Below are 19814 nucleotides of genomic sequence, written 5' to 3'. Positions count from 1 at the left end.
CATGGTATTATTTCCTTCTTTTTTGATGGCTAATATGCCCTTGTTTATAGGTACCACATCGTCTTTATCCGTCTTTCTTTTGATGGGCTTTTGTTTGAATCCCATTCTTGGCTATTGTCAGTAGTGCTGCAACGAACATTGGGGTGCATGTGAGTTTTCCAAGTATAGTTTTCTCCGGATATACTCCCAGCAGTGGCATTGCATAACATAACAATGTTGTGTTAGTTTCAGGTGTACAACAAAGTGAATCAGTTATACATATACATATATCCACTCTTTTTTAGATTTGTTTCTCATATAGGTCATTACAGAGTATTGAGTAGAGTTCCTTGTGCTATACAGTAGGTCCTTATTAGTTATCTATTTTGTATATAGTAGTGTGTATATCTCAATCCTAGTCCCCCAATCTATTCCTCTCTGGCCCCCCCAAAAGCTCTTTTCTTAATGATTTTTAAAAGACGTCTTCTTGAGAAAAGGTGGCCAAGGAAAACTAATGTGGACTCATAACAATAGCTTGGTGTTTTTCCCCTTTTCCTATTTTTTGGTTCACTTTGTAGAAATAGGGATTAGCACTGTTCCCTGAATATGTGGTAGGAATTACCTATAAACTTTTCCTTGTCTAGGGCTTTCTAAGAGAAAACTTACCATTAGTAATACGATATATTTAGTGGCTATTAGTCTATTTAAGTTGTTTTTTCATCTTTTACTAATTTTGTCACTACATTTTTACATTTTCCATTTAATGTGGTTTTCTGATGTACTGTTAAAATATTATTCACAACATAATTTGATAGGTTTCAATATGTCTTATATCTTTAGTTATTTCCCTTCATTCTGTATGTTGTTTGCATTCACACTCTTACTGATGATCAATTTTTTCAAATGTATGTCTGACTTACTGATCTTTAAAAAAACAGCTTTCAGTTTTGTAAATCATATTTCTGTCTTCCATTTCATTTAATGACATTATCTTTATTATTCCCTCGTTTAATTTTTTGCTGTTGTCTGTTTATTCTGTTAATCCTTTTCTATCTTCTTTATTTGAAGGCTTAGATACTTAATATTCTTTTTTACTCTCTAAATAATGTTTTCAAAACCGTACGTTTACCTCTATTCACTGCTGTATTAGCTTTGAATTGTCTCCTAGAATGAGAAGTACACATTCTACAACAGTTCATTATGTTTTCTTAGCTCCACATGCTGCATTGGTCTGGTATCCTTTATTTTTTTCAAATACTTGTCCCCTCACAGGGAAAATTTGCTCAGTAACCTTAATTTGATACAGAGCTTATTCACTTCATCCCAGATTCCTGTTGAAGCAAAATACTATGGTCCCTTTTTAAAATATTTATTTATTTATTTACTTGGCTGCGTCGGGTCTTAGTTGTGGCAGGTAGGATCTTCATCGCGGCACGTGGGCTTCTCTAGTTGCCGCGCGCGGGCTTCTCTCTAGTTGTGGTGCGCAGGCTCCAGAGTGCGCGGGCTCAGTATTTGCGACCTTCTTAGACAATTTGGCTATTATATTTACTTAGTTTTCTCAAAGAGTGAGGAACAAAATATTAAGGCTAAGAATTGAGAAAAGCTTTAAAAATTAACATCATGTAAAAGGGATACCTTCTCCCCAAGGACAACAGCAGATTATAAATTGAGCTGCCACAAATCTTCCCAGATTTTAATATTAAATCTCATAATTTTCAACTGCTATTTTAAATAATGAATGTAAATTTCAAAAAGAAAAATCATGTTCAATATGATATTAATTTTGCTCAAAATGTCACATTTATATACATAAAAGATTAGAAAGTATATATGAAACTAAAGTGATTACACAGAGTAGAATTTTTTAATATTTTATACATTTTCTAAATTTTCTTCAGTTTATGCATTACTTTAGCAAGTAGAAAAGAAACAATAAGAGCTAATAAGTAATGCTAATAAAAATTAAAACCAAGCTAAAATCATCCCTCTCAAAAACAAACAAATTTGTACCACAAATTGTCCCTTTAGAATTTTTGTCCCTTTAAAATTTTGTTTCCATAGTTAAAGAATCAAGTTATATGTTTCCTACCTGGGTCTGGCCTAGAACAGTGAATATTTTCATGTCTGGTAGATATTTATAGGTGGAATATTAAACTTTATTATCTTCAGAAGGGTTGAGCCAAATCAAAAGTTGGCTCTCTCAGTAAGACCTTTGAAAAAAAAAATTATGTTGAAAGAAAAACGGTTCAAAAATAATTTCTATCTCCCTGAAATAATGCTATAAAGGACTATGATTTCAGAGACGGGGAAGCTAAACATGAGAATACTACCAGCTAAATTGCTTAATACAGACCCGTGTGGCAGGAAATGTCATGGGAAGAGATGCTCTGGTCATATGAAGCAATTTCAGATCAAGCCTTTAACATTCAAATCACATTACCCTTAGTGCTGCAGTAAATGACTTCTTCTCATACTGGGCTTTAATCATCTGACTAGCAAGATGGGACTATGGGCTGAATAATCTTTAAAGTCCCATCCATCTCTCAGTTTCTATCTCTGATTTCACATTTATTTAATTATGAGGAAATTCGCTACCAACATATTTAAGCTATTTATTTACCACCAAAATAATGCAAAACTATTTTATATGCAGATAAAATATCTAAAGAGCAAAAACAAAGCTATAAGATTATTAGAAGACAGTAGGAGTGAATATTTTAAGGTCAGTGTGGAAAGGCCCACTTAAAAAGGAGAAATGTCTAGATAACCACCAACAGGCTTGGAGAAAATATTTGTAACACATATATGAGACAAGGAGTTAATATTCCTGATATACATAATGATGAAAGAAATAGAAGAAAAGAAACCATACATATAAAAATATATAAATAATATGAACCTAAAAGTCATAGAATACCTATAGACAGCCAATAAATATAAGGAAATATGCTATCTTCACTATTAGCAGGGAAATGTAAATGAAAACCAAATGCAATACAATATCATATGCATTGGATTTGCAATAATTAAATTAATAGCATTAAATGCTGGTTAGGGTCTGTGGAAATGGATAGTATTCTACAGTTTTTGGAAGTATAAAATAGGCATAATATACTTGGAGAATAGAGTATCAATCAGTTTTTAAAAAATAGATATATAATTTGATCCATCACTTTTACTTCTTGGAATCTATTCTTCAGAAAGAGTGCTATTTATATGCAAAGTTATGTATAGAACATTGCAGCTTTAAGTATTATTTGTAAAGCAAAAATCCTGGAAGGAAAAACTAAAGGTACACCAATGTAAGAATAGTACATCAATATAATGTGCTACAACACAGCAATTTTTTAATGAAATAAATCTACATGTACTCACCTGAAAAAGTAGTCCATGGTAAGTGAATATCGCAAGACAAATCCAAAAGACATACTATTTTGGCTCATACTGCATATTTATATGTATGTATGTGCATGTGTGCATATATGTAGTTATGTATTTCTGTCTATATGGGATTTAGTCTGGGTATTTATAATGACGGTGATGATGATGATAGCTAATATTTACTAGGCCCTTACCTTGGGCTAGGCACTATCCTAAGCACTTTACATGGATTGATTTAACTAATCCTCAGAACTACCCTATGAACTAAAGATTAGTATTCTCCTTTTCTAAAGAGACCACAAACAGTTAGCCCAAATCACACAGTAAGTGACAGAGCTAGAATTGATTTCAACAGTTGTTCTCCAGAACCTGCATCTCTTAAACCTTTAATTAAAATTCCCTGAACAGGTCCGGCCTGAAACAGGACAGTAGACCAAACGGCCTGGCCTGGTTAATGTCATCAAGCTCCCAGGATCCCAAGGGTCCTAGCCTCTCTTCTCTGAGTCATCCTTGAGCAGTTTGAGAGCTCTTGTGCATTTTTTAAAGGCTTGGGCACCTTTTCTTTTCCAACAATAGGTAGCTGAATTCTGTCTGATCTCTCAATTTATATCTCTATGGAATAAAATGGAGGATTAGTGAATTTAAAATATTAAGGTCCTATTAGGTAAGAAATAGATTTTGGGGAAAATACTGTCACTTGTATGATGAGAAGCTTTTTATTGGTGCCACAATAATATTGATTTAATTCTGAGGTTGGTGAGAATATTGATAATTAAGAGTTGAAAGCAGTGAGAAGAAATGTTCAATATTTGCATACAGTTGTACAACAGTGGTGAGCTAGCGATGGACCTAGTCACACGCTTACTGTCAAAGGTCAAACAATTGCATTAACAATCGGTAAAGACCCAGGTATAAACTGCTGCGTATATTTCTCTTTGCGAAAGTTTTGAAAAATGAAGTGACTATCCAAAAAAAAAAATAAAGTGACGCCATCATCAGGATTATGTGGAGATTATCCAGCACTTACTTTAGAAAAACAGAGCAGTGATTTCCAAAGCTAATTCAAACCAGATGCAGTTTAAAACTCAAGTAAAGTAGTTTTCCAATGAGAAAAATTTTGTCTCTTTCAGGGAATTTTAGGACAACTTTTAGAATCATTCAACCGTGCTGCATTTTTATCTCATTCTGTACAACAAATATGTTTCTAAAACATCTTTTCAAAACAATTATTTTGCCAGTTATACATATTAATTGCTATATATAGTTTATTTATTTATTTTTATTTTTTTCTTCCAGTTTTATTGAGATATAATTGACGTACAGCACTGTATAAGTTTAAGGTGTACAACATAATGATTTGACTTACATACATCATGAAATGATTACACAATAAGTTCAGTGAACATCTATCATCTCATATAGATACAAAATAAATAAATAGAAAAAAATTTTTTCCTTGTGATGAGAACTCTTAGGGTTTACTCTCTTAACTTTCATATGTAACATACAGCAGGGTTAATTATATTTATCATGCTGTATATTACATCCCAAGTACTTATTTATCTTATAGCTGGAAGTTTGTACCTTTTGACTACCTGCATCCAGTTCCCCCTCCTCCCACCCCCGCTGGCAACCACCTGTTTATTCTCTGTGTCTATGAGTCTGTTTCTGTTTGGTTATGTTTGTTCATTTGTTTTGTTTTTTAGGTTCCATGTATAAGTGAAATCATATAGTATTTGTCTTTTTCTGTCTGACTTATTTCACTTAGTTAGCATAATGCCCTCTACATTGCTATATATTTTCAATTAACTGTAAATGCTATCTATCCTAGTGCAAATAATAACTGAATGTTTATTGAGCATATGCTATACATGTTCTAGTTACTTGTTATGTGTATTTTATGCACAATCTAATTTAACCTTTACAACAATGTGCCTGTTTTCATATATCTGTGTGTGTGTGGGGTGTGTGTGTGTGTGTGTGTGTGTGTGTGTGTGTGTGTTCAGTATATATTCATCATCACCATTTTATAGTTGGAGAGGTTGAGGAGGTTACTAATTTGCCAAAGGCCGTATGGCTTATAAATGGAGCATCTGGAAATCAAAGCCAGGTAGTTGGGTTTTTTTTTTTTTTAAATGCAAAGTACAGATTCCTAACTACTATACTCAGGGCCCATAAGAGCTACAGGCATGCAAAGGGCAGGAAACAGGTTTCAAGCATTTTTTCCTCTCTAATTTTATCACTGGAAAACCAACTCTAAAAACCACACTAAACTGTATCTCCTAAACTACCAAGTATTTGATATATTCATTTGTCTACAAAATTAGATGCACAAAACGGTTTTTCATTCTTCTCTTTAACTTGAAGAAAGCCTTTTCTATGTTTTCTAGGACAGAAGAAAAAACAAATATAACTGCCATATTTTTTAATGACTGTAGGAGAACATTCAGTTATTTCACTGGTTGAAACAGTTAAAATATTCAAATTTGAAACTATTTTTCTTTTACTGAGGTAGAACTTTAAACTTTTTTTTTCTATTTCTATTTCATCATGAAACTTTAAAACTTTCTTAGCAGATGGGCAGAGCACTTTCTGCAGAAATGATTCACTTTTAGTCTCATAATCCCACGTGGGAAAGTTGAAGGTTGTGTAAATTGAAAATCTGTCCTGGTCATCCAAATGACAAAAGAAAGTTAACCTCCTGGTGACCTTTTGAAAGATGTCACCCTTCTCTAAAAAATTAGCTTAATTTACTTGATATGACAAGGGAAAGAAGCCAGCTAGTTATATTGTCATATCAAAAAGACTGCTTGTCAGAAACCTCCAGAGTTCTCATCAGCCTCTTAACATTCTCTTTCAGATTTTAGTACTCATAATTTAAAATGTTTAAAGTATGAACTTTAAAATAAATGTCACTAATTTTCAACAGGTATTTTAATGTAGAAAATTCTCCCTGAAACAAAATACTCATCAGTCTAAACCGTGTCAATAACATTAACCAATTTCACTCACCAATCTTTTTGGGCAACTGTTCTCTGTACTGTCTTTTGGAAATTGCAAACAAACAAAAAAATGAAACTTCCTTTGCAGAGTTATTTGATTATAATAAATACTCATTACTTGACAGTTTAATTTTGAAATTGCTCAATGAAAGGGAAAGCAACGTTTGTAGACAGGAGCTGCCCCACATAAACTCGGAGAGGAAGAAATCTTGCTAATGCTTACTGCACACGTGGAAAAGCAGCCCACACCTGCCAGTTGTTTTGGAAATGGGAGACGTGTGTCAGGCCGTGCTTCATCCTGAATGTGGCTGGACTTTTGGACTGGCATCATAAGCTTTCCCAAATGTGTCCAGCCATGCAGCTCTAGGAACTTTATTCGCTTCGTAAATATTTCAGAATGCAATTATAGCAAAATGATTTTTTAAATCACACAGAGCCAGAACTTATAATTATTATAAGGAAAATTTTTATGATGAAGAATTTAAATCTTATACAAAAGTTGGCTTAAGAGAGTAGTGGACCCCTATACTCCCGTCACTCAACAACAACAATTGTTACCACTTTGCCAATTTCATTTCATCTATCCCTCCCCAACTTTCTTCCTGGTGTACTTAAAGGTAAATCCCAGACTCTGTGTTGTTTTACTCATAAGTATCTTACTATATCTCTAAATGAGAATGAGATGCTTTTATCTTTTAACCTCTTATTGTTAAGGAATATATACATTGCATTTTTGCCATTATTTAAATAATTAGATATTGCAATACTTAATAAAGGCCATAAATGCAAGAGGATAGTAATTAAGACCATTGGAAAGAATGTAGTTGAAAGGGCGGGAATTTTTTCCCCATTTTTCTGCCTTTAAGTACTCACCATGCTGTTTCCTTCTTGCAGTTTCCTTGATTCATTAAGTAAATATGTTTTCTGGGTCATTATAAGCTTTGAAACTAGAAAAAAAGAAAGGCCAACATAAGTGCAATATAAAACATATTATCCTTAATTATTTGAACGTTTTTGTAATGATAGGTTATTATAAGGGTGCAAGATTTCATGTCATAGAAACAAGTATTTTTCTACACATTCTTAAACCAGACAGTAATAAAATAGTAAATTAGTAACCCAGGTTTTAAAATTCATGTGAAACACTTCCTGGGTTAAAGATGTTTCTTTCTGTCACACAAACTAAAAGAACATACAGGAAAAAAATGGAATTAGAATCATTACATTCAACTTCAGTAATGCTCTCTGTGCTATTCTTTAGGCCTCCGAAATTCTTTAAATCCCTACATAAGTTTTATTATAATAGGTCTAAATTTTATATATTGACATGCCGACGTTTTAAAAAACTCTGTCACATAGATGGATGAATGGAGGGATGGGTGGATGGATAGATAGATAGACAGGTAGATTTGTAAAATTTTGTTGCTCTTTTTAATTTTGTTTGCTTTGGGATTTTGGATCTCAGGTGCACAGAATTGAATTGATTATACTCCTTGGTTCCTGGCACGTTTTTGTTGTCAACCAGTGCACCTTCTCTCTTTTATGTTTTATTTCATGATTTTTCTCATTCTTTCCTGCATCATCAGTCCCCTTCCTACCCCCACCAGGCTCCCACTCACACGCAGTTAATGTATGCTTTTCCAGTCCACATTCCACAGGGTTCATGGTCATTTGCAATGTGTGCATTCATGAAATTCATTTTTATTAATGTAGATATGCTTTTAATGGCACAAATGGCATCACGTTCTGTTCCTTACTATTCTATTCAACTTTATAGTTTTGAAATCTGCTTACACTGCTATCTTTTCCATGCTGATCATTGTATTCCTCTCTTGCATATTCATATACCACACGTTACTTATGCCTAAAAAATATTTGCCTGTTTTTGAACTTCTAGGTTGCCTTCAACTTCTTTCTAGCACAATATGCTTTGGTGGGCATCACTGTACATACCTCTTTGTGCATCTGTGAAGAATATCACTGGAGTACACATCCAAGAGTGGAATTTGGGGGCACAAAGGATATGCCTACAGTTTTCACTAAATACTGCCAGATTGCTGTCGAGATGGCTATATCATGTTAGAGCTGCCCCTCTCAATATTATATGAGATTTCTTATATCCCCACATCCTTGCCAGCCTTTCATGTTATCTTTCTAATTTTTAACAACCTGCTGGCTATGAAATGGTGTAACAGAGCAGTAAAATTGTAGTGGTTGTAGAGGTGAGGGGTGTCGCCTCAAATTCCAGCTCTCCCGCTTAATACTTGTGGAACTTTCTGTTCCTGGTTTCCTAATTTGTAAAATGAGACAATAATGATGCCTAGTTCATAGAGTTGCTGTAAGGATCAGAACAGAACAGTTACACTTTAAAAGCACATAGAATAACGGCTGACCTTTGTAAGCACTCAAATATTGGCTGTTTATGTAGTTCCTTCAATTAATAGCGAGGCCCAAATCAATGGACACTCTTTGTATATTTAGTGGCCACATGACTCTATATCTTTACATTACTTTTTCATAAAGTTCCTTGACTTTATTCTTTCTGCTTTCCTTTTTTTGTATATATTCTTGATATCCTTAGTTATTTATAGAAGTTGAAAAGACTTTTCACTCAGTCTACCCCCATCATTTAATTTTGTCTTTGTTGTCCAATTTTAAAGCCATATCTTTAGTTCCATGTAGTCAAAGCTATCAGTTTTTCCCTTTATATTTCATGCTATTTTTGTTATTGTTTAAGAAATCTTTTTCTTCTCTGAAATCATAGACACATCCAATTTTATATATTTTAAATTTTTTGAGTTTGTATCTTATTTTATATCACATTATTCTAATCATTTGATAATCTTGTTGAACTTTCTTGTTCTATCAGTTTGTCGGTAGGATTCTTAGACTTTTAATTTTCAGATTATCATCTGCAGATAATGAGTTTTGTTTCTTTCTAGCAATTCCTAATATCTTCTATTTCTTTTTCTGGTCTTGCATTGTCCACACCTTCCTGTACCCTCTTGAAAATTACTGAGATACTGGGGTTCCTGTTGTCTTTTCTTACTAGTTTTTTCCAATCTTAAATGAAATCATTCTAAAATGTTCCCATTTGATATGTTATTGCTGTAATTTATTATTATGTCATTAGGTTAAGAAAGTTCCCTTCTTCCTAGCTATCTAGTTTTCTAAAAATGTTGACATAAAGGGATTTTATTTATTTTTAATATATTGAGATTATCTTATTTTTTCCTTTAAACAAAACTCACGTTTTACTTGGTTGGATAAAATTTTAGATCTGATATTGGTGTTAATGTTCATAAATGAAACTAAACTGTAATTTTATTTTCTTGAACTGCCCTCATTGGGGTTTATGTGCTGTAATTGCTTCATGAAAATAATTTTAGCAGCTTTTCTTTTTTCCTGTTTTCCAGATAGTATACAATAGAGCATATACATGGTAAAACTCACATATAAAACTTCTTGGACCTGGTACTTTATAGAAGAAAAGTTTATGCTTTTTAAGCGGCATTGTTTATTTAGCATATATTGGTCAGTTAAGATTTTCTATTTCTTCTTTTGTTAATTTTGGCATTTTACATTTTCTAGAAATATACACATTTTGCTTTGAATTTCAAATTTCTTGACTTTAGTTTAGAATATTTTTTGATTTTTAAAATATTCATGTTATTCTGTAGTTAGATTACTTTTACAAATTATGTCATTTCCTGGAACCAAGAACTATATATTCCCCAAGGTCCTATCAACTCTCAATCTCTATCTCTGATTCTAAGATTAAAAAAACCATAGTCTTACTGAGGTAAATCTAAATACATGTCAATTCAATTTACTATTCTTCATGAATTAGGCTATCTCACCTGGTTAGGGCCTAGATATGTTAGTATTGACACTTGTAGATGTTGAGAAGATCCCTGTGGTTTAAATGGTGAGTTCAACACTCTGATTGCCTGGGTTCAGGTGCCAACTCAGCACTGAGTACAAATATGACTTTGGACAAATTTCTTATCCCATCTCTATCTCAGTTTTTCCTTTATGAAAAGAGAGATGATAATAGTAGCACCCATCTGATATGATTGTTGTATGATTAGGTTGGCAATGCTTGTAAAAACACTTAAACAGTACATGGCACACACAAAATACTCAAAGTAATATATGTTTATTTACAATTTAAAGCCAAATCTGAACATACCAATGTGTATCTTGTTTTACTTTTCTTTCATTCACTTTTTATGAAAAACTTTCCAGTTGCTCCATATTATTCTAAATATAACTTTTCGTAACTTTTAAACATTATCAAATCCTTTCATATCATCTATGGATGCACTTATATAATTTTTACTCCTTTAATTTTGAAGATAAGCCTATTATTGGAATAGCAACAAACATAAATAAAAGCTAAATATATATATTTAGTTTCATATGTATATATGTATATGTGTATATATATGACACAAATGTATCATATATTCAATTATACAAAATCTAGGAATAAGAATTTTTTTAAATTCTGAAATAATATTGACTTTTATAAACCAAGACATGACCAAACGCCAAGATTATGCTGTGCCCCCAAAATAGTAGATTAAATTAATGTTAAAATTAATAGACATGTTTCCAGAGAAGACATATAGATGGCCAACAGACACATGAAAAGATGCTCAACATCACTAATCATCAAGAAAATGCAAATCAAAGCCACAATGAGACATCATCTCATACCTGTCAGAATGGATATTATCAGGAGGACAACAAATAACAAGCAGTGGTAAAGATGGAGAAAGGAGAACCCTCGTGTACTGTTAGTGGAAATGGAAATGTGTACAGCCACTGTGGGAAAACAGTATGGAGGTTCCTCAAAAAATTAAAAATAGAACTACCATAAAATCCAGCAATTCCACTTCTGGGTATTTTTCCAAAGAAAAGAAAAAATACTGATTCAAAACGATATATGTACACTTATGTTCACTGAAGCATCATAGCCAAGCTATGGAAGCAACCTAAGTGTCTGTCGATAGATGAATGGATAAAGAAATGTGGTGTGGGGCTTCCCTGGTGGCGCAGTGGTTGAGAATCTGCCTGCCAATGCAGGGGACACGGGTTCGAGCCCTGGTCTGGGAAGATCCCACATGCCGCGGAGCAACTGGGCCCGTGAGCCACAACTGCTGAGCCTGCGCGTCTGGAGCCTGTGCTCCACAACAAGAGAGGCCGTGATAGTGAGAGGCCCGCGCACCACGATGAAGAGTGGCCCCTGCTTGCCGCAACTAGAGAAAGCCCTCGCACAGAAACGAAGACCCAACACAGCCAAAAATAAATAAATAAAAATAATGATAATAAATTAAAAATAGAAAAGAAATGTGTGGGTGTGTGTGTGTATATATATATATATATATATATATATATATATATATATATATATATACACACACAATATTGCTCAGCCATAAAAAAGAATGAAATCTTGTCACTTGCAACAGTATGTATGGACCTAGAGGGTATTATGTTAAGTGAAATAAGGCAAACAGAGAAAGACAAATACTGTATGATTTCACTTATATGTAGAATCTTAAAAAAAAATGAACAGAACAAATTCATAAATACAGAGAACAAACAGGTGGTTGCCAGAGGGGATAGGGTTTGGGTGGACTAGTGAAAAAGGTGAGGGAGATTAAGAGTACAGAAAAATGAGTTATGGGGATGAAATGTACAGCATGGGGAATATAGTCAATTCTATTGTAATATCTTTGTATGGTGACAGATAGTAACTAGACATATCATGGTGATCATTTGTAGAAATATTGAATCACTATGTTGTACATCTGGAACTAACATAATGATATAGCTCAATTATACATCATTTAAAAAATATGTAGACACTGGGAGGAAATGCAGCAAAATGCTAATGATGGTTATCTCTATGGGGTGGGGATTATGGGTGATTCTTAAACTTTATGCATTTATGTATTTCTTGTAACATCAGAAAGAAAACAATAAATGTCATTCAAGAAGTTTAATGTTTAAGTGATTCTTAATTTTACATGGAAAATATATAAGAATTGATAAGAAAGTTTGAAGAAAATAGTGAGGACCTGCCACAGCAGAAATTAAAGGAAAATATAATCATTGTGATAAAAGAAGCCATAGATTGAATAGAAAGCTAAGAAATAAGAATTTTATGTATGATAAATATGATATTTCAAATCAATAATAGACATAGGTAGACGTCATTTGACCCAAAAATTGTACTTTTGAAATCTATTCTACAGAAACAGTGACACATATATATAAAGGATAAAACATATGGAAGGTTGTTTATTGACATATTATTTGAATTGGTGCTTCTGGAAGTAACTAAAAGTGCATAATTAGGAAAATGGTATATTAATACAGTGGAATACAAAGCTGTTATTATATTTATTTTTTTAAATTTATTTATTTATTTTTGGCTGCATTGGGTCTTTGTTGCTGCGCGCAGGCTTTCTCTAGTTGCGGCGAGCAGGGGCTACTCTTTGTTGCGGCACAGAGGCTTCTCATTACAGTGGCTTCTCTTGCTGCGGAGCACGGGCTCTAGGTGCGCGGGCTGCAGTAGTTGTGGCACGTGGGCTCAGTAGTTGTGGCTCGTGGGCTCTAGAGCACAGGCTCAGTAGTTGTGGCGCACGGACTTAGTTGTTCCGCAGCATGTGGGATCTTCCCGGACCAGGGCTCGAACCCGTGTCCCCTGCATTGGCAGGCGGATTCTCAACCACTGCGCCACCAGGGAAGTCCCAAAAGCTTTTATTATTTTTAATGAGGTTCTATATATCCTTACCTGAAAGGACATTCATAATCTATTAATAATTTTTTAAAGCAAGCTACATATGAATATACACTCCGTTTTGGTTGAAATATGTGAGGATGTGTATATATGTGTTTATGTGTGAATAATAATATGCATTTATTGAGAGCTTACTATCTGCCAAGAATTTTTTCAAGTTCATCTATATTAATTCATTAACCCACACAACAATCCTAACATGTGGTACTCCTTTTTAGAGGTGAGAAAACTGAGGTGCAGAGTACCTGCCACAGGTTACACAGCTGGAATTGGCAGAGCAGGGAACTGAACCCAGGACAGTTGGCTCCAAAGCCTATGCTTTTAACCACTAACATGGATAGATATGGGTGGATGGATGGATGAACAGAGATGGACAGATAGAGTGTCAGAAGGATGATGCATGGATATGTCTGTAACAATGCAAAAACTTGAAAAGGATATGCATCAAATTGTTAAAATGTGTCCTCTAAGAGGTGGACTTCAGTGGGCCAAAGATGGGCATTCACTTCTTAAATAATATAATGTTTGTTAAAATAGAGAGAGTAAGAATGATGTGATTATGGGTTAGTGTGATTCCTTTATAATTTTTCAAATAAAAATAAAAGTTAAAATTATGCTTTCAAAGATTCTAAAATGACACAGGATTTGTTCATGCCTAACAGATCAGGGTTTCTCAAAGGTGAGGATGGGACTTTTGAAAATTCTACATTGTTTTCAGCTCCACCCACCCAGTGAAAAGATCTATGTATTATAGATGATAAAACAAACTACATATCAAAGTGTAGAGTTTCATATCATGACCTTACTTTTGTTTAAAATATTATCAGAACCTATCTGTAGGTTGTGTGATCAGGGATACTTTTAATCTCATTCGTAATTGGAACTTGCAAAATTGTCTTCAGAAAAAGCACAATAAATATTAAAATAAAAATTGTAGAAAAAAATAAAAGAACTCTCACCCATCTTTTTAAAAGTCTCCCAAGTATCCCAGTGCCCCACGATTTCTTTGGTGAGGCAAATCGCCTTCCATTTTTCCTCTGTGGGCCTCGGCTGGAAGCATGAGTACCAAGTATCCAGGGGGTAGTTATTGAATGGCTTATTTTTAATCTTGGTCATTTCAGGAGAGGGACTAGGTAGACATCGAGGACGTGAGGCTCCCTTTGCCAGGCTCGGAATATAGTGTTCTCTGAAATATATAAAATAAAAAATAAGATGTCTAGCAAAAATCCTTCCAATCAATTTGAATAATTCACAGAATCCTGTGATTTTAGGGAAGCCTCAAAATATTGAAATAAGGGGAAAGCTAAGAGTAAAAGGAATACCGGTCAGATTGCTTAATTTAAACTCACATAAAGCGATACTGAGTCAAGAAGAGAATTAGCTAAAGGAAGTGGTTTCTGGTCAGTGAGAAGGGTATAGTCAAGCCTTAACTCTTTTTGACAAACTGCTATTTGGTTTAGGTGAGTTAATTAACCTTATTTTTGTAAGTACCTGTATAAGAAAATGATGATCTGATCATGCCTGATTTCCATTATTCTCTGTGATCACAGTTCTGATATTTAAACATTCTAAGTACTTGTTGATATATTCCTTGAAAATCTGAGGTTATTTCTCACAAGATGGTAAAGTCAGGGCTACAAGCAAGCAAAACTAAGTAAAATGTTCATTGTGATTATTAGTTAATAGATACATTTAGAAAAACTAGGCAAAAAAACTCCTGCTATAGTCTCAAGCATCTTTAGCCTCAATTTTATCATAGTTTTAAAACCATGATTACCTTCAGATCTCTATTTGCATAAACATAAGCTTAAAGCAAAACTATCATTTTAGATCATGAATCTCTTTGAGACCTTGTATCCTCAAACCTTCTCTTGGTTATATGCATTCTCTAATTTGTAAACGCCTAAAGTAATGATGATGTCTTCTCTCAGTAATCTCACAGGGGTTAGCTATTTCCTATGTAATAATAATAATAGGTGATTTTATATATAATAAAAATATTATGAAGAAAGTGCTGAATCAACCTGCTGTGGTAAATAGGTTTACAGGAAATAAATGATCACAACAGCAGATGTTCAAGACCAATAAAACCTTCACCGTAGTACTGAGCCATGACCATGAGTTTATAGTTATAGTATTATATGCAATTTTAAACTAACTAATTGGTGAAAGAAAAAGTCCTAGATCCTGGCTGACCTAAAATTAAAAAGGTGAATTTTTTAAAAGTTCTTCTTTGTCTGGTATGGAGAGGAGGGATGGAAATACACTTCCTTAGAGTGCATTTTCACTTTTAATAATCACCTGCCTTTGATAAGTACTGGGGTCAAGGGCCCTTGCTGATTAGTAACCGTGTTTATTGACTGTGTTCACAGGGCTTCTACATACATTACCTTTTTAATCCTCACAACACTCAAGTCTTCTGACTCCAGGTTCCATGCTTAAACCCTCAAATCATTTGGTAAATCAAACATGTTAATACAATTTAGCAGGATGACCAGTAAAAGAAATGTATTTTTAATTACATTCTTTCATTATTTATAATCAAAGGAAAGCAAATAAATAAAATACTTGAAGCATTTCCCTCTCTTGGAAAAAAAGGTGTACTTCCTGTCTTTCACATATGTTTAATTTCAGCAATTCTGTGGTCATGATACAATAATGGAAATAAAATGAGATGCCTCTCAACTCTAAGATTTTATGATTTAGATAATGAAGACCACTTGAAGCCAACTTTTTGTTTTGTTTTGTTTTTTTTACTAACTCATTCCAATGAATTGCACAATGAATTAATTACAGTATTAACATTGTTATTTATTTCAAGGATTAAACTAACATTTCCCCTTGGGCATTAACATTCTAGAAAAACACCTACCTTGAATTCAACCATGAGGCTCCACACCTCAAACCTCCAGATTCCTGTTAAAAACAAAAACAAAAGCAAAAAACCTTATTCACCTTGGCTGTTTCTACCTGGGCTGAGAGAGGATTGGTAAATTATAAAAAAAAAAAGAAAAAGTAATTTAATCCAAAATCATCTATTCAACCACACCTTTTCAGCATGTGTTACCATAAGGTCAGAGAATAAAATAATGAGATGTAAGTCTCTCAGTGAGCCTACAGTGTTGTGAGAGAAAACACACTTCAGAGTGTGGTAATTGCTATAATGTAAGAGCATATCAAGAGAATTGGAAGCAGAGAGGATGCAGAAATTTAATGGATCCAAGAGAATAATGATGATGAAGATGAATATCTTTAGTTAAACCTTAAAGAAATGGTAAAACTTCAATAGACAGATAATGGGAGAACAGCAATAACATGAAGAGGAGAAAATAATCTACTTTTAAGAATCTAGGTTATGAGAGACAGAAAGAAAAAATAAAGGCATGGAAAGGAAATGGCATCTGGTTTTAGAGACCTTTTTTGTATAGGAAATTGGCAGTCCCTATCTGAGTTAGACTTAGAAACATTATTCTTACAAGATTGGATTGGGAGAAGTGATTTGACCATTCATCAATCTCAGTTGAGTTTATACCAGGCACTATTCCAGGTTTATATTTATTTATCCATTTAATGCTCATGACAATTTTACAAGGATTTGTGTCAGTAGTCCCATTTCACAGATAAGAAAAATGAGACACATTAATGCAAAAAAAATGATAAACCAAAATATCAAAATTTTAAGTAAAAGAAGATCAGTATTTTTCCTTTGTCTCAGCTTCCAATATGGTCCCATCTGGCACTGTTAACAATTCTGTCTTTATTTTAAACTTTGCTATTTTTATTATGATTTTTTTTGCATTAATTTTGATTTTTAAAAATACTGCCTTAAAATAGTATTGATCTTGATTATTGAACTTTTTAGTGCACTTGTAAATTTTCCATCCCAGGCAGGTGCCTCACTTGCCTCACCCTATTGCCGGCCTAAGTAAGAGGGAATTTCACTTATATATCAAAGTCCCGTTTTATTTCTTTAATAAAAAGAAATTATTTCCTTTTATTTTTATTTAATCATTAAAAGGAATTCCTTCACCAGAAGGAATGGAATTATGACTAAAACTGAAACTGAACTTAAGTGATAACTCTGACTTTTAAATTATCTTAAGTCCAGATCACCAGTTTTCATATTTTTTCCCTAGAAGAAAGAAGAGAACAAATGATTATCACTTTATAGATAAGAAAACCAAGACATGTAACGGCTCAGTCACAAAGTTAAAGCTAAGCTTCCTGGTGCTGAATGGGACACACCATATTAGAAGCTTCTCTAGGGACAAGTTTGAAGAAAATGAAAATATAAAGTATACTTATATGAACAAATCTAGGCCAAATAATTTGGATCGAAAGAGTAAGGTTTTGTAAAGAATATGTGCTTCTGAATTAGACACAGTGAGCTTGAATTCTCCTTCGGCCACTCACTAGCTGGGTGACCTTTGACAAGTTCCGAAGCCTCAGTTTCCTCATTTATAAAATAAGCCTTCTCAAACCTACCTATCATTGTTTGTGTTAGAAAGAAAAAAAGAGAACGTAGCTAATAGCATTTATCAATTAGGATCTCAACCTATGACAGATGGTACATACAAAACAGAAAAATTCAGGAGATTTTTTTTTTTAGAGGTTTTATATATATATAAGTAGAAGGACAGAGAAACCTAAAGGGATAATGCATCTGAGGCGACAGTTGCCTGAATCCAAAGGAGAGAAAAGTCAGAGTTATTTGTCTTTAAAAGTAGTGACCTTTGGTGGAGGAAGCCAAGGAAATAAATACTCTGACCTTACTCTCCTCTCTCCCTCTGATTTCCAACCAAACCCTAAGCTAGAGGGCATTGAAGCCCAGTTGCTTTAGCCCATGCAGGCTGGTCTTAAGGGAAGACTGCCAGGAGCTGAAGGATGAAGATGGGGTTCAGAGGAGCAAAAGGAAGCTCACCACTGCATAACAGAGCTCATAATTACTGAGCATTTTCTATGTAACAGACAAAAACACTTGTGCATTTAATCCAAATAACAATCTTTTCAGGTGAAAACTATTATTTTCCCATTTTACAGATGAGGAACCTGAGGCTTGCTGTAGTTAGGTGACTACAGAACCAAGAATGGACAGGGGAATTGAATGAAAGCTATCTCTGCCATGCCCCATCATTGCAGAAGAACAGTAAATGGTAGTGACTAGTTTCATAATTATCATCACTGTCATCAACACCATTGAATTCCAACCCCTCTAGCAATTGTATTTCCAGGAATTTATCTCATAGTTATAATTCATGAGTATAACAAAGTATGTTCAGAAATGTTGTTTGCAACATTGTGTTAGCAAAATATAGGCAAAATTTAAATGCCTATGAACTTGAACAGATTAAATAAGTTATAGTACATTTAAAAGATGGAATACCTTGATACCTTGTGGTCAGTAAAAAGAAGCAGCTCTATGAGTACTGGCTATTGATATTTTGATATATTGGCTCAGAACAGTGTGTATGTTACCATTTCTGTTAGAAAATAAAAATTACTCTGTTATCTGTATTCTTGTAGTTGAAAGAATATCAAATATGTCTGGAAAAATACTTAAGAAACTGGTAACTCAGTTGCCTTTGGGGAAAGCAACCGGATGGCAGGTGAAATAGAGATACATTTTTATTGCACACCTGTACTTTTGAGTTTTTTTACCATGGTCATGTAATAACTATTTTAAAACATAAATTAATTAAGGAAAAAATCAAATTGTATGTTATTAGTTACCTTCTGGGGACTTCTGTAATTTGGAAAACAGTGACAGAAAATGTACATGCATAAAAACCAGCTTTCTTACTCTATGTCATGAGCGATTTGCTTTCTCAATAACAGTAAAATCCTTTGCCATATCAGCTTCAGTTAAATGAATGCAAAATAAGGAGTAAACTTCCGTCTGTATTTTACAGTGCTTTGCCCATGCTGCAAAAGCAAAAGCTGTAGGGAAAACAATGAGAAAATTAGCACCTTGAAGCCAGGTAACAGTTAACTCAGAAGGCAGGCTAAGCATAATATCACACTCACAAACAGCCCATCCTGAGAACACCCCAGGAGGACTGCTGTTGTTGTTGTTGTTTTAAAAACAAAACTCTCTTGCCCAAAGGAGGCAGGTGACAAAGAGATTAACCACAGCTCCCTAAACCCCTGGGGACTTAGAGAGCGCTGTCCCCCGGGTAAGACCACTATCCTTCCAGGTTTTCACTCTTTCCAAGAAACCTGACATGCTGTTTCTCATGGCATTTTCAAATTGGGAAGATCAGGACGGAAAAACTTTGCCCATCGGGAATGGCGAGACCGGCTGATAAAATGATGGAGTTGATGATTAACTGTTACCTGGATAGCCAGTTTTTTTTTTAAACGATGCGCCAACCTGAGTTTTAATTGTTGATCTCCTCCAGCTATTGCCTGGGAAAATGTCCTTCCTTGGAGGAGGCATTTCCAGGAGTTTCAGCAAGTTTCCTTAGGATCTTATGATTTCTGAGATTCGATTTCCTTCGGGCTGCGGGGGAAGGACGTAGGAGGTTGATACCAGGCGCTACGCTTCGGAGGAGAACCGATCGCCTACTCCAAAGCAACTCCGGCCTGAGCACTTAGCCCCTCCCGTTTGGGGGTCCCGGGGCTCCGCCCCCGCAGAGCAA

General features: G+C 34.2%; 2 protein-coding genes across 5 annotated transcripts in view; one reads left to right on the top strand and one right to left on the bottom strand.

The window, feature by feature from the left end:
• The window catches only part of SCIN (scinderin), a 105754-nt gene that overhangs the window by 4231 nt on the left and 81709 nt on the right, over nt 1-19814 (top strand). The gene's annotated exons all lie outside the window — the stretch shown is intronic.
• Nucleotides 4625-19625, bottom strand: LOC309665916 (uncharacterized protein). 4 transcript variants are annotated; one of them, XM_082472798.1, is made up of 5 exons: nt 19547-19625; nt 16049-16092; nt 14136-14362; nt 7236-7309; nt 4625-6725 (listed from the first exon to the last, which is right to left on the bottom strand). In XM_082472798.1, the coding sequence occupies exons 1-5, from the start codon at nt 19610-19612 to the stop codon at nt 6690-6692; spliced, it is 447 nt and encodes a 148-aa protein (XP_082328924.1). In that variant the 5' UTR covers nt 19613-19625; the 3' UTR covers nt 4625-6689. The 4 variants fall into 4 exon arrangements, with proteins under 4 accessions (XP_082328924.1, XP_082328925.1, XP_082328926.1 ...); XM_082472799.1 differs by having other exon boundaries at nt 4625-6404; XM_082472800.1 differs by having other exon boundaries at nt 4625-5746.

The sequence above is a fragment of the Balaenoptera physalus genome, assembly GCF_965194825.1.
Source record: "Balaenoptera physalus genome assembly, chromosome: 8".
Lineage (NCBI taxonomy): Eukaryota > Metazoa > Chordata > Mammalia > Artiodactyla > Balaenopteridae > Balaenoptera > Balaenoptera physalus.
The sequence above is the reverse complement of the archived record's forward strand: the minus strand, read 5'-3'. Positions and strand labels throughout refer to the sequence as shown.

Bases quoted from the DNA above. Each gene is read 5' to 3' on its own strand.
- LOC309665916 (XM_082472798.1), bottom strand. From the start codon at position 19,612: ATGCCTCCTCCAAGGAAGGACATTTTCCCAGGCAATAGCTGGAGGAGA. The intron at 16,093-19,546 runs GTTGGCGCATCG...TGTTTTTAACAG, and splicing joins GATCAACAATTAAAACTCAG to GAATCTGGAGGTTTGAGGTG. The intron at 14,363-16,048 runs GTAGGTGTTTTT...TATATATTTCAG, and splicing joins GCCTCATGGTTGAATTCAAG to AGAACACTATATTCCGAGCC.